Source organism: Harpia harpyja, chromosome Z (assembly GCF_026419915.1).
Source record: "Harpia harpyja isolate bHarHar1 chromosome Z, bHarHar1 primary haplotype, whole genome shotgun sequence".
NCBI classification, from domain to species: Eukaryota; Metazoa; Chordata; class Aves; order Accipitriformes; family Accipitridae; genus Harpia; species Harpia harpyja.
The window spans coordinates 84496982-84509653 of record NC_068969.1 but is presented as its reverse complement, the minus strand read 5'-3'; the positions used below and the strand labels follow the sequence as shown (position 1 = coordinate 84509653).

Here is a 12672-nt window from a genome sequence, read left to right as displayed (position 1 = left end):
CTACAAGTGCCACAAATTCTGCCATTTCTTATGTAAATTCTAAACATTCTAAATGTAAATTTAGAATTAATTACAATAGATTAATTTTATATGTAAAGTTGTTAAGACTTGGCAGCATTTTTTTTCTGCCCACATTTTAGTTCAATTTATGATAAATACTAAATGGATAGGTAAGACTCCACATCTAAATACATGGACAGCAGAAAATCATGCTTATATACCTAGTTATTGAGCCATCCACTCTATTCAGTATATATATGCATACAGATAATGACTTGTTTTAGGCATAACCTAAAGTGCAAGAAACCATAATTTTTCTTTTCATATTTCAAAGACTTGTATGTATATTTCTATCTCTGTAACTACCTTTAAAACTTTGCATGAAAGTGCTGGATAACATACGAAACCTGTGCTCAGTAAGGATGAGTCTACATTAATATTGCAGTCTCAGAAGCACAATTGTGAATCAAAACTTTCAATCATTTCCATTTACTGCACTTAGGTTCATATTGTAGAGAGGTCCCAGAGCATGTCAACAAGATTCCCATATTCAGGTGAAACTAAACTAGAAGATGACTCCTGAAACACACCTAATTTGCCCCAGCTGCTGAAGGGCATTCAGCATACTGGAACAGACTAAAAAAGCAAGACGGGGGTAAAACTCAAACCTTCAGACTCTTCCCTTTCTACCTCTGCCATATGCATACACTGTGGATAGCACCAGATGGTCTTTAGCCCCAAATTCATGCTCTGCAGATCTACTCCTGCTAGGGCAACACTATCCTAATATAGACACTGTTTAGAAGATCAGAAATGAGATTTGCAAGTTCAGTTAACCCTTTTGTAATACTTAGTATGTCAGCTTCTGCAGCTAATCTCTCAACATCTCAAATACTTAATCTCCTGCCTTTATGAGCTTGAATTCATTATTTTTTGTACTTAATGTAATAAATTTGATAAACACAAGGCTCAGGAAGATTCAGTAAGTAATTAGCATCAGACCAGGACTGTGTGCTATCATATTGTACTAGAAAACAAGTATACTGGAATACATCATGATCAAAATAAAGCCAATTAAAAAAAAATAAATCGACTTATAAAAAGGTAGTAAAAAAATCAATACTATTTTACATATTTCTCTCCTGGTGTTTCTTGACTATCACACCAAACAGCTTTAAGAAAACAATACTTAATAAATAAAACAAGTAAATAAAATACTTGGGAGTATGTTGCTTCTACCTTCAGAACTACTGACATGTTAATATCCTCCTTCACCCTAACAGATAGCCTGATTTTAAAAGACAAGACTATTTCTCTAGTTAGTATTTCTTTTCTGTGTTGTAATTTGCAATGTAGTGAAACTCCAATGATGTTAATGGATTACCTGATAATACAGTAGATAAGAGGGAAGCTTATTTAAAAAGCAGCAGCTGTAAGAATGTTAATAAATACAGGGATGTATATTTCCCAATAATCTTTTCTAGTATTGTTAGGTTTAACTTGGTATTTTAGCACATAAACCACATCCATACAACATATGTGACTTTGGGGTTGTCTCTACAGAACTTTAATTTTGTTTCATGCAGGATTTTTCTTTAAATAAAGAAATTACACATTTCCAAAACTAACAAAGAAATACATTGTGCAAAAACTCATAAGCAATCAAAATATATTTTTATAAACAAGCAATCTTTCTGTTCTCTAACAGCACCACTAATCAGTTTGTGATCACAGAGCTCTCACTGAGCTATTATTGCCTCTTACCGGGAGTTTGAAAATTAAGGCGTCGCAGCTCCACTGGGTCTGTGGGATGGTGAGAGGGGACCTCCTTGCTGTTGGGTATGCTGCTCTTTCTAGAATCAGATTCAGCCCTCTTCCTGCATGGAGAAGGTGAATACAAGGTAAACATAAGATTGAGGTGTTAGCTTGACAAATAAAGGTGCCTGAGTGTTTAATCATTATATTCTAAAGGTGAGATGCTTATTTCTGAAAGAGTATTTGATCCAGTGCAAAGGTAAAATAATTATGCATGTTGGGTAGGGCAGCTACAATTTCCAATGGCAAAATGAATCTAAATATAGTAAAGTCAGAGGGAAAATAGTTGCATTCTGCCCTAGACTGATCCTTTAGATCATCATTCTGGGCACCCAAATAGTTAACTATTGTAAGATACAACATAAAACATACAAAAATTCACACTATCCCAATTTAAAAGCTAGCTACCTATTCCTTCATTAAAAAGTAGCCAATTCTTGAGCCTGTAATTAAAAACAAGCACGCCAAGTTATTATAATTGAATACTTCATATTTTATAGGCACAGCTCTGCATTGCTTATAAAAAATAACTTGCATTCTTTGCATACTTTCAATATGACATAGAACAGTACAGAAGACACCTATCCCAGAAGACACCTATTCCTTTCACTTTCTAGGAAGTAAGAATCTGCTCTGTTGCCTCTCATCTCTGTAAGAGCTGCATTACACAGTCTTCATGCATCTGATCACACCTACATATACAAGGCTCAGTTTGTGTATGAATGTTTCTGAGCAAATTAAGATTTTCATTGCAATTATAGTACTCCTGTCAATCTGTCCAAAACAAGCTGCGCAAGAAAGGAAAGGAAAGGAAAGGAAAGGAAAGGAAGGAAGGAAGGAAGGAAGGAAGGAAGGAAGGAAGGAAGGAAGGAAGGAAGGAAGGAAGGAAGGAAGGAGAGAAAGAAGAAAGAGGAGAGAAAGAAAGGAAGGAAGGAAGAAAAGAAGGAAGAACTATGGAGAACTATGTTACATGAACAGTATCTACCACTCTGCATTTTCATTCAGGAATCTGGAAATTTAATGCTTTAATTTGAAGTGGAATCCTTATTCACTAGTCCTCTGTGAGTTCCTGAACGAAAATGCAAACTGATTGATAGTCTTCAGGTAGCATAAAATGAAGATGCAAACAGCGGCAAAGAATTACTTTATGAAAACAGAACTGAGATGATTTTAAGGCTTAAGATAGCAAAATCTTTTCCAGGTGTCCAATATTTGCTGTAACATACCACTATTATTGTTTATTTTTTCTTTCTTTTATTCTAATTGACTTACAATATGACAATGCTAAATCTGTTATTATTCCACTGAGCTCCCCTCTTAAAAATACTTCAACTGATTTCTTGCTGTTCTTGAAATGATGAACACCTGATGGCATTCAAGAAAGGTGCATACAGCAAGATTCAAAGACTATGCAAAGAATCCAAACAGCAACATCTTGCAGGAATTATTTGAAAATTACTAGTCTTATGTTTTTATAGAAAAAAAAAAAAAGGTGTTTTGATGTAAAAACATTCCATCTGTTCTCTGGTGAATACCTTAACACATGTATTAGCTTCTCTTTAGTGAAGTGATGAAGACTTAAACCTGATTATTCTGGTTTTACTCTTTTTAAAAAAATTATTATGGAGAAAGTTGAAATTCCATTTTTACTTTTGATTCTGACTATCTCAAACTCCTACCACAGTAGCACAATGCCCTAGTGTTCTTTCTTCTTAAGCAAAGGTGTGTGATGCAGCTTTCAGGAAGTATTTTTATCTGTATTTCCTTCTACTGAAGTCTAGGCATCAGTGGAACTCTCCAGAGACAAGATTCATTTACCTTTTTTTCCACTGCCAGCAGTACTGGGCAGCACAATATCATACTAATCTACTAAAAGCACTAAAATATCTTCTAATCATATATCTGAATATTTTGAATACTTCTAGGACAATAGAATGGTTTATTATTTATTATTATTCTCAGGATCATTCTGGTTTTCTTGTAACTTTCCAGATTATACAAGACATCACAATTCTTTCAAATTATGCAATGGTTTTGAGACAGGTGGAAGAAAATCCACAAAGGATAAACGAGATCATCACATCATTTTCACTTGTAGAACTCTAAGTCAGCAGTGAGTCTATGTGTATGGAGCATTATGGAGATTTAGAGCAGCTAACACTTCAATCACAACCATGCATTCCTTCAACAGCTTTGGTTATAGCAAAGAACCACTGTTTTAAGTTCATTAAAACACAAATAAAACCATATGTACATCATATAGCTGTGCCGCCTCTTGAAAATGTACCTCATGGAGACAAAAAAAGCAGTGAAACTTGGCTGCATATGTTACATTACTTTTCAGTGCTGTAAACAACATAACAAATCTTTCAGTTGCCTTCATATTGATAGATTACTGTCTACATTCACTTAGATTGACAAATGCTTTGTCTTAGATAATTATCATAAGTTTTTTTCTTTTTCTCTCCTTTTCTGGATTAAATGAAGGGTGATTACTTTTTACTTCTCACCTGTCAGGTTTACTGCTCCATTTTAATGCAGCAAAGAGGGGAGAAAAGGTGAAATGTTAGTTGACCAGCAGCAAACAGGGTAAGCATGACAACAGGAGATGCAAGAAATGTTGACTTATAGTAAAGATATATAACTAAACCAAATTAAGAAATGACAGTTCATCAAAATATCTAATGCTTGGGAATCACAGAATAAATGGAGGACACAAGTCCAAAGTGAACCTTCTTCTGCTGGAAAAAAACATGTCTTTTAGACATAATCTGCAAAGCAGTGCCACCTCAAATTTTAGCCAGTGAGATAATGGAGAATAGGTGTTTAATTTGAGCTATCAACGTAATGTTAACATTACATTGACAAATGACATCTCACTAAGATGTAGTTCCCCCTTACATTCTAATGAGGAGAGATGAGAGGAGAGAGGAGAGGAAAGATGAAAGTGGAGGGCAGAGGAGAAAGGGGAGAAAGGGAGAAGAAGAGTGAGAGAGAGGCAAGCAAAGAACAAGGTTAAGTACATGAGATACATAAGACTTGTACTAAAAAAAGAAAAAAAAAACAACTTTTAAAACTATTTTACAAAACCAGGTAATAAAAAGGCAAGAAATTTTTAACAGCACCCTGGAAAGTAAGGTAAGCATAAATCATTCTCCAACAAAGTATTACACACCTTTTTAGATTTACATGGAATGTCACATACTTGAAGTCTACAGTGATCTATATAGATCTGTAGTAATCTATGATCTATAAAGATCAGCTAAACAAGGAAAATAATTTATCATCTCCCACCAACAGGTTTTACTATACACACACTGCAAATACAGTGTTTGTGTATCTTTCTGTCTGTCTGTTGATCATAATAAATAGGGGTTCTACAAACTTGTAATAGCCTGGAGTCTGCAATGACCAGATTACTCACATGTTACATCACTTAAGATTCCCCCATCTTCATTTCTGTGCTTCTTTTAACATCTGTTTTTTCCCTTAGAAGCATGTTTCTTCTTATAGATCAAGATTCAGCAGGTGGCCAGCAGGTTGAGGGAGCTGATTCTGCCCCTCTGCTCCATGCTGGTGAGACCCCACCTGGAGTGCTACATCCTGTTGGAGCAGGTCCAGAGGAGGGCTGTGAAAATGATCAGAGGGATGGAACACCTCTCCTATGAGGAAAGGCTGAGAGAGTTGGGGTTGTTCAGCCTGCAGAAGAGAAGGCTTCAGGAAGACCTTATTGTGGCCTTTCAGTACTTAAAAGGGGGCTTATAAGAAAGATGGGGACACATTTTTTAGTAGCGATAGGACAAGGGCTAATGGTTTTAAACTGAAGGAGGGGAGATTCAGACTAGATATATGGAAAAAAATTTTTAGTAGCGATAGGACAAGGGCTAATGGTTTTAAACTGAAGGAGGGGAGATTCAGACTAGATATATGGAAAAAATTTTTTACTATGAGGGTGGTGAGACACTGAAACAGGTTGCCCAGAGAGGTGGTAGATGCCCCATCTCTGGAAACACTCAAGGTCAGGCTGGACGGGGTCTGAGCAACCTGATGTAGTTGAAGATGTCCCTGCTCCTTGCACGAGGGTTGGACTAGATGACCTTTAAAGGTCCCTTCCAACCCAAACCATTCTATGATTCTTTGATTCAGAGTGCCAAAGTTTACTATGTTCAAAAGATTCAAGCTTAGGCTCTTGTCTTCTGAATCAAATAAAAAAGCTGCACTTTATGAGAGTAAACAACACAAAGTCTGTCAACATGGCTTTCATTTCTTTGCCCTGTAAATGGAAACCCACTCCGCAAACAAACCTGACTCTAGGAAGATCTAGAATGAGGAACATTTTGCTCTTCATCAGCAAAAGGTTGAAATTAGAGAACTTGTGATTTCTTAAAAAACAGGAGGAACAGCAACATAAATTCGTATGTTGGGGAAAAAAAAAAAAGGGATGAAAGGATGCTTCATGGGGACACGCACTCCATTTCTAGTTTGTCAGCTTCTGACATACATGGAACAATTTCTAGAGCTCTTTAACATTCACTAACTGGGTTCCTAACCATCTAAATCCTGTGTAACTGAACATGTATCACACATTCAAAAGAGAGTCAAAAGCATTAACTGTAGGTTTGCCTAAGCTGTAGGTTGCAGCAGGGTACTGCTTTATCAAAACCACCTGGAGATATAAACTGTGACTCAAACAGCCCTCATAATGGTTAGGCATTGCCTCTAGGGAGACTTAGCCTGCACCATCTCTGTATCTAGCTAAGTGTTTGCCCTTGTTTGAGATTTTGGGTGTAAATCTTACTATGCTCTATATTTTATTCCATGTTTGAACCAGCAAAAAAAATATTTTCTTGAGGGCAAGAATACAACCAAAAAGAAAGTGATGTTTAGTTAATTTACTTGGATCCCTAAATGTGATTGTTTAGATTTAAGTCCAACAGATTAAAGATCTGCTCCAAAATAATTGTTTCCCTTCCCTATGACTGCAGGGTGGTATCACTGAACTGGTCACTGGCCAAGTCAGTTCCGTTTGCCAAGACATCAACTCCAGCAAGGTAGGAAATTCATCCATAACTCAGGAAAAAAAAAAAAATTACTGTGTGGATAGTTGAACACTGGAACAGGTTGCCCAGAGAGGTTGTGGAATTTCCATTCTTTGATATACTGAAACTTGCCTGGACATGCCTCTGAGCAACCTGCTGTTGCTGGCCATGCTCTGAGCAGGGCTGGGACAGGGCTATCTCCAGAGGTGTGACCCTTTGGGTCTGTGAATCTGTGAGCTCTTCTGCACACAGCACATTAATAGGCCTCAATTGTGTTGGATATTATACTGCACCCAATGACAACAAAAGGTACTCTTCAGTATTTTCCCCATCTATTACTCTTAAGTATTAAGCTGCAATGAGCTTTTGGGTATAGTCTAATACATGATCCAAAAATCTTTCTATGCAGTACCTTTGCTTTCAGATTTTAAGAAGAGTAAATGCAGAGGCAATAATCTTTATACAAACTTACCAACAAATAATAAAGGGGTCAAATATGTACACCTAATCTTTGGGACAGTTAAATATGCTTCACACCAACCCATGCAACTTATCCACACTATCTGTGATAGCATCTGTTTTAACAGGAGGCAAGACTTCTCCCCTTAAAATGATTCTTTTAGAAACTGCAGTCGTGCTTTCTGTATGATTGAAATTAAAATGTAAAAGTAATACTGTAAATCATGAGATTAGCAGTCCAAGTCTGTTCATAAAGACTTCTATGGACAAAGGGAATTAAGCATAGTCGACCATTATTTGAGTTACTACCCACTGCACTTCAAAAGACATGGTCATTTCCCAGTTGTCTTCTTCCCACTGCACATCCCTCAACATCATCTTTCCCTTTTTAATATTTTTCGCATGTGTTTTCGTGTATTAGATATCCTCTACCCTTTGTTTTCTTCTCCCCCTATCACACCTGTTGCACTTATGCCCCAATATATCCTAGAAATATACTTGTAAAATTTCCTGTGTCCATGAGAATTTCTTGTTTTCCTACTTGTTATTGTGTATTTTTACGATGTCCAACTCCTGTAGCCACAGTAATTCCCTTTAACAGAGTTAACTCAGAAATTAAATTTCACTGTTTTCTCAAAGCACCATGCTAAATATCCCTACTGTCTTGTCTAGTTATTGCTGTTCTACAGACAGTAAAGCTATCAAACTCTAGCTGTTAGCTTGCATCCAGGTTGCATACTCTAGAAAAAAAATATCCAATGATATATTACCTTTTTTACAGAAATGACAAGTTCACAGAGGACCATAGACTGGCAAAACTGCAGTCATCATTTCTCAGAGGTAATTTGCCAAATCAGTGCAGTTTAACAATTTACAGCTTGTAGTTGAAAATAGAAAAATAAATAAATACATATGGACATTTGCCTGAACACTTCTAGTACCAGTAGTGAATAAAGATGGAAAATGTACCCCCTGTTTTCAGTGAATGACAATCTCTTCACACTACAGGATGAACAAATTTTACCTGCTCATTTGTGGAATGTGTTTATAATTTTATTCGTAACAGAATCAAAGATTTTTATTATGGTTCCATAAAAGTAATCAATATTTCCAGAAGCAGTTACACATCTGCTTTATATGCCATTGTTTGGATTTGTTTTGTAGTATAGAAGTTTTACTTTTAGTACTCCAAAATAATCAGAAGAAACAAGTATTTCATTTTTAGCACATCTCTAATGACCAGTTTTTGAAGTGACAGATAGGCACAGAGGTTCACTGGTTGCTAATTAATTAGATTGGCTGAGATAGTAGCCACTAATAGAAACCTTCAGGAGACATAGTATCTGCAAACAATAGACAGTGTATTGTGCTGCTGTATGGTTACAGGCCTAAAGAACATTTTGTAAATGTATATCTATTTGGAATCCAAAGCTAAGGTTAACCCTGGACTGTTTTTTTACTGCTGAACAGAGAATTTTCTTTCCAAAACCTGAAGGCAGCTTTCTACATGCAGCTTCAGAGGTATGTGACTGGGGACACTTAGGGTGGGAAGAGCATACAGGATAGCAGGGTCTAAATATTTATGTGCAGGGGATAGCATCATAGCCATTAGTTTTAGAAGACATACTCCATTTAATGAAATTATTCGTGGTGCACGCCCCCTGGCAAGGTCACAGCATCTTTATAGTATTCCCCAATTATACTTTATCAATATTTTTCAAAAATGTATTAGGAAAAAAATCTGAACATTAAAATAAACTTTGTGGGTTTGATTCTTTGGTTTTGATTAAGTATCTTGACCCCTGTGAACTCATTTACACTGTACAAACTGCTGTGTATAAATTCAGGCACCATACACAGTTTTCTTCCAGTATGTTGTAAGGCAGAGGAAAGTCCTTTGTGTAATAGCAAACCTACATCTGTGTCATAGACAGTGAAAGAAGAATAAGCGAAGTTTGATCTCATTGCAAGATTAGTAGAAAACAGCTACTAATGTTTGTTTAATCTCTCAGTTCAGAGCTTCAAATTCATATAGATACACTGCCAAATTGAGGCCAACTGTCAAAGGTAAAAACTCAAATTACTTGAGTGGAGAGGAAAATCACGTTTAACATCAAGCTGAATGTAACCCCTAATGTATTACTATTACACATCTAAAAATAAGTCTTAAAAAGTCAAATGTGTGAATTCCATACATATTTATATGCAAGCAGATATTTTCTTCACAAACGTATGCAAAGTGGAAAAAACATTTAAATGCAGAGTGTTAATAGAGTGTCATCAGCAGAAAAATGTACCCATATACCTGTAATTATTGGAAACTTTCAGTCAACCTACTAAAATTTCTGCAGTGTTCTGGAAACCATTAATAAATACGGAAATACCCCAAAGCAATGACAGTTACTACTGCAGTACAAAAAATGTATTGTGGAACAGCTTTATAAAATGGCCAATATATCAGAAAGCTACACACCTGGTAAGAAAACTAGAAAGTAAACTTACCTTTTATAAAGAAGTATAGCAATAACAATACAGATGATAAACACCACTGCAAGAACTGGTCCAACAACCCAAATCAAGCCTTCTTCCTCATCTGTAATTGGTTGGGGATCAAGATCCATCGACACAACAGGATCAGAATACGGGCTAGTTGCATACATGGTCTATACAAATAAAACAAATCTCACTTAATGATAAAGGAGTGCATTTAAAATATTAACTATCCTAGATCTAGAATAAATCTATACAAGATAATGATGCAATGAAGATAGCAATGCAAAAATGCTATTTTTCTTCAAGTCAGGCAGTATATAAACCTGCAAACTGAACAGTGTGTTATTAGTACTGACGTTATCTTGTGCTCCACATATTAGCAGTGATCTGCAGACAAATGAGGTAACACAGCCCTTCAAAGAACAGTTTGCAACTTAAGCAGAGAATGAGAAAGTATTAGGAAACTGAGGAATATAACCTATCAGTTACTCATTTTTGGGTTTTGTTTTAGTTTCATACTGGCTTAACACTATTTCTTCCTGCAAGATATGAAAGGATAATTCTGAAAGAATGAGAGTACTACAGGTAAAAATAAAGGGGACTGAATGCAGGAGGTTCCTAGAAAAGGGTCCTATGGCAATAGTAGGGTGCATTTTGATCAGTTGAAAGCTGTCTGACAAACAAAATGTTCTTACGAAGATAGAGACAACTAGAATTTAAGACTGTAAAACAGGGGAAGCCACTGTAGAATATGAAGGGAAGCTAAATACTCAGCCTTTCTTATGGATGGATCTAGAATTATGAACCAACAGAGGCCATTGAAAATCTTTGCCCTACTGGATGGTATAAAGCCAGCTGGCCTAGGATAAGACCTGTGATAAGAAAATAATAACTTTTTTTTATTCTGGTCTGACCTGAGATGTCTGATCTATGGCTGAGTGCAGAGTTAAAATTAGAGACAGGAGAGGTTGAGGAGCCAGCCTGCTAAAACTGGATCATGTAAAGAACTCTGAGCTACAGTAATGTCAGAAGTCAAGAATAGTTTGTACTTATTTCTTGTCTTTGCTGGAGTGTCTCCACCAGGACTAAACTAGGATTTGAACTACATCTCTTGCAAAGGACTTAAAAACTTGATTCAGCAGTAGATCAGAAATGCCAGCTAAGATAGATAAGGAGAAGAGATTAGTTTTCATTTACCATGTTTGCACTGTATTCTGAAAGATGCCCTAAGCCAGGACAAATGTTATCAAAGGAGATGTTTTTTATACTTAATTTGACTTGTTTTGGGCTCTGGGCTACGACAGTGTCTGGGTTTAAGGTTAGAGATAGGATTAGGACCGGCAAAGCTAAGGCACTTACACTAGCTGGTGCTGAGCTAGTACCAATGCCAATGATGTCCAATTAACATTATGCTCTTTTACTAAACGTGGCACCAAACATTTCAAAAGTCTGTGACTGCTGTTTAGAAATTGGGGAGTCTCCATGTTCCATTCCTGAAATACCTGAGCTGAATGAATTTTTTTTCCCAGCTTCAGTATTCTCAAAAGATAGAAAAAAGCCTGTTGCTACAGTAAGAAACTCTTTGTATTTAGCCTCTTTCTTCGGATCAGGCAGAAAAAATGTCTGGAAAGGGATATAGAATATACTGAGGGATAACAGTATGAGCACTTACTACCTGTTCTCCAGTAAATAGGATTTTGCTTTTCATTTTCAACCAACCCGTATTAATGAATAATTTAAACACAATTATTATTTTGCCAAATTTATTGGGTTTTATTCCTTCCTTTTGAAATCATGCTTAATGTATTTATAGACTGTAATCATAAGCTCCCTCAGCTTCCATTTCACTAAGTTAAACAAATTCAGACCTCCCCATGCCCTCTTGTAAAGCATGTTCTCCATTCTCCCAATCAACAGAGAAATTTTGTGTTCTGTAAAGGAGAAACCTTATGTAAAAGTATTTTGAGTATCAGGAGAAACATTCCTTGCAAGTTACAAGTCATACACCAGTAGGATCTATAGTCCTAGAAGCAAACCAGCTATATTGAGAGCAGATACACTGGAGCACTGGGAGTTGAAGCTCACTCACCCTTACAAACTCTTCACTCTCTGTGACTACCTCATGCTACTTAAATCACATAGATGTTTCAGATGGCATGCTAAACCAGATATTGTCCATAGTGTAAGCTTAGTAATGTCTTTTGAAATCTTCAACAGTAGGCCCCTGGATATATTTTGCCATACCAGCCTTTTCAGCTGTAAATTTATAACCCTATTTATTCCTGCTTTTTCATCCTGATTTCTGTCTAACAAAGTAATAACCTTAGGGTTATATGAAATGACCAATCCCTTAATTAATTGTTTTGTGTTTGTGTGATGGGATTTTGGTAGCAGGGGAGGGGCTACAGGGGTGGCTCCTGTGAGAAGCTGCTAGAAGCTTCCTGGCTCCAAGTTGGACCCGCCTCTGGCCAAGGCCGAGCCCATCAGTGATGGTGGTAGCGCCTCTGGGAGAACAGATTTAAGAAGGGGAACCTGCAGTGAAGAGGGGAGTGGAATGTGAGAGAAACCCCTCTGCAGACACCGAGGTCAGTGAGGAAGGAGGGGGAGGAGGTACGCCGGAGGAGGGGGTGCCCCTGCAGCCCGTGGTGAGACGGCAGGCTGTCCCCCAGCCACCCCATGGAGGGCAGCGGGGGAGCAGATGCCCACCTGCAACCCCTGGAGGAGCCCATGCCAGAGCAGTGGGATGCTCCCGAAGGTGGCCGTGACTCCATGGGAAAGCCCACGCTGGAGCAGCCAGTGCCTGAAGATCGGCCCATGGAAAGGACCCACACTGGAGCAGTTTGTGAAGAACTGTCTTCTGTGGGAG

The 12672-nt window shown here is 37.3% G+C and overlaps 1 protein-coding gene across 6 annotated transcripts in view; it reads right to left on the bottom strand.

Moving 5' to 3' along the window:
- PTPRD (protein tyrosine phosphatase receptor type D) overlaps nucleotides 1–12672 on the bottom strand; it is a 1297083-nt gene that overhangs the window by 84208 nt on the left and 1200203 nt on the right. For all 6 annotated transcript variants that reach the window (XM_052775887.1, XM_052775885.1, XM_052775888.1 and 3 more), the window contains 3 exons: nucleotides 9816–9976; nucleotides 4326–4340; nucleotides 1765–1877 (listed from right to left, as the gene is read on the bottom strand). In XM_052775887.1, coding sequence (XP_052631847.1) covers nucleotides 1765–1877; nucleotides 4326–4340; nucleotides 9816–9976 — 289 coding nt within the window. The remainder of the gene's footprint in view (nucleotides 1–1764; nucleotides 1878–4325; nucleotides 4341–9815; nucleotides 9977–12672) is intronic.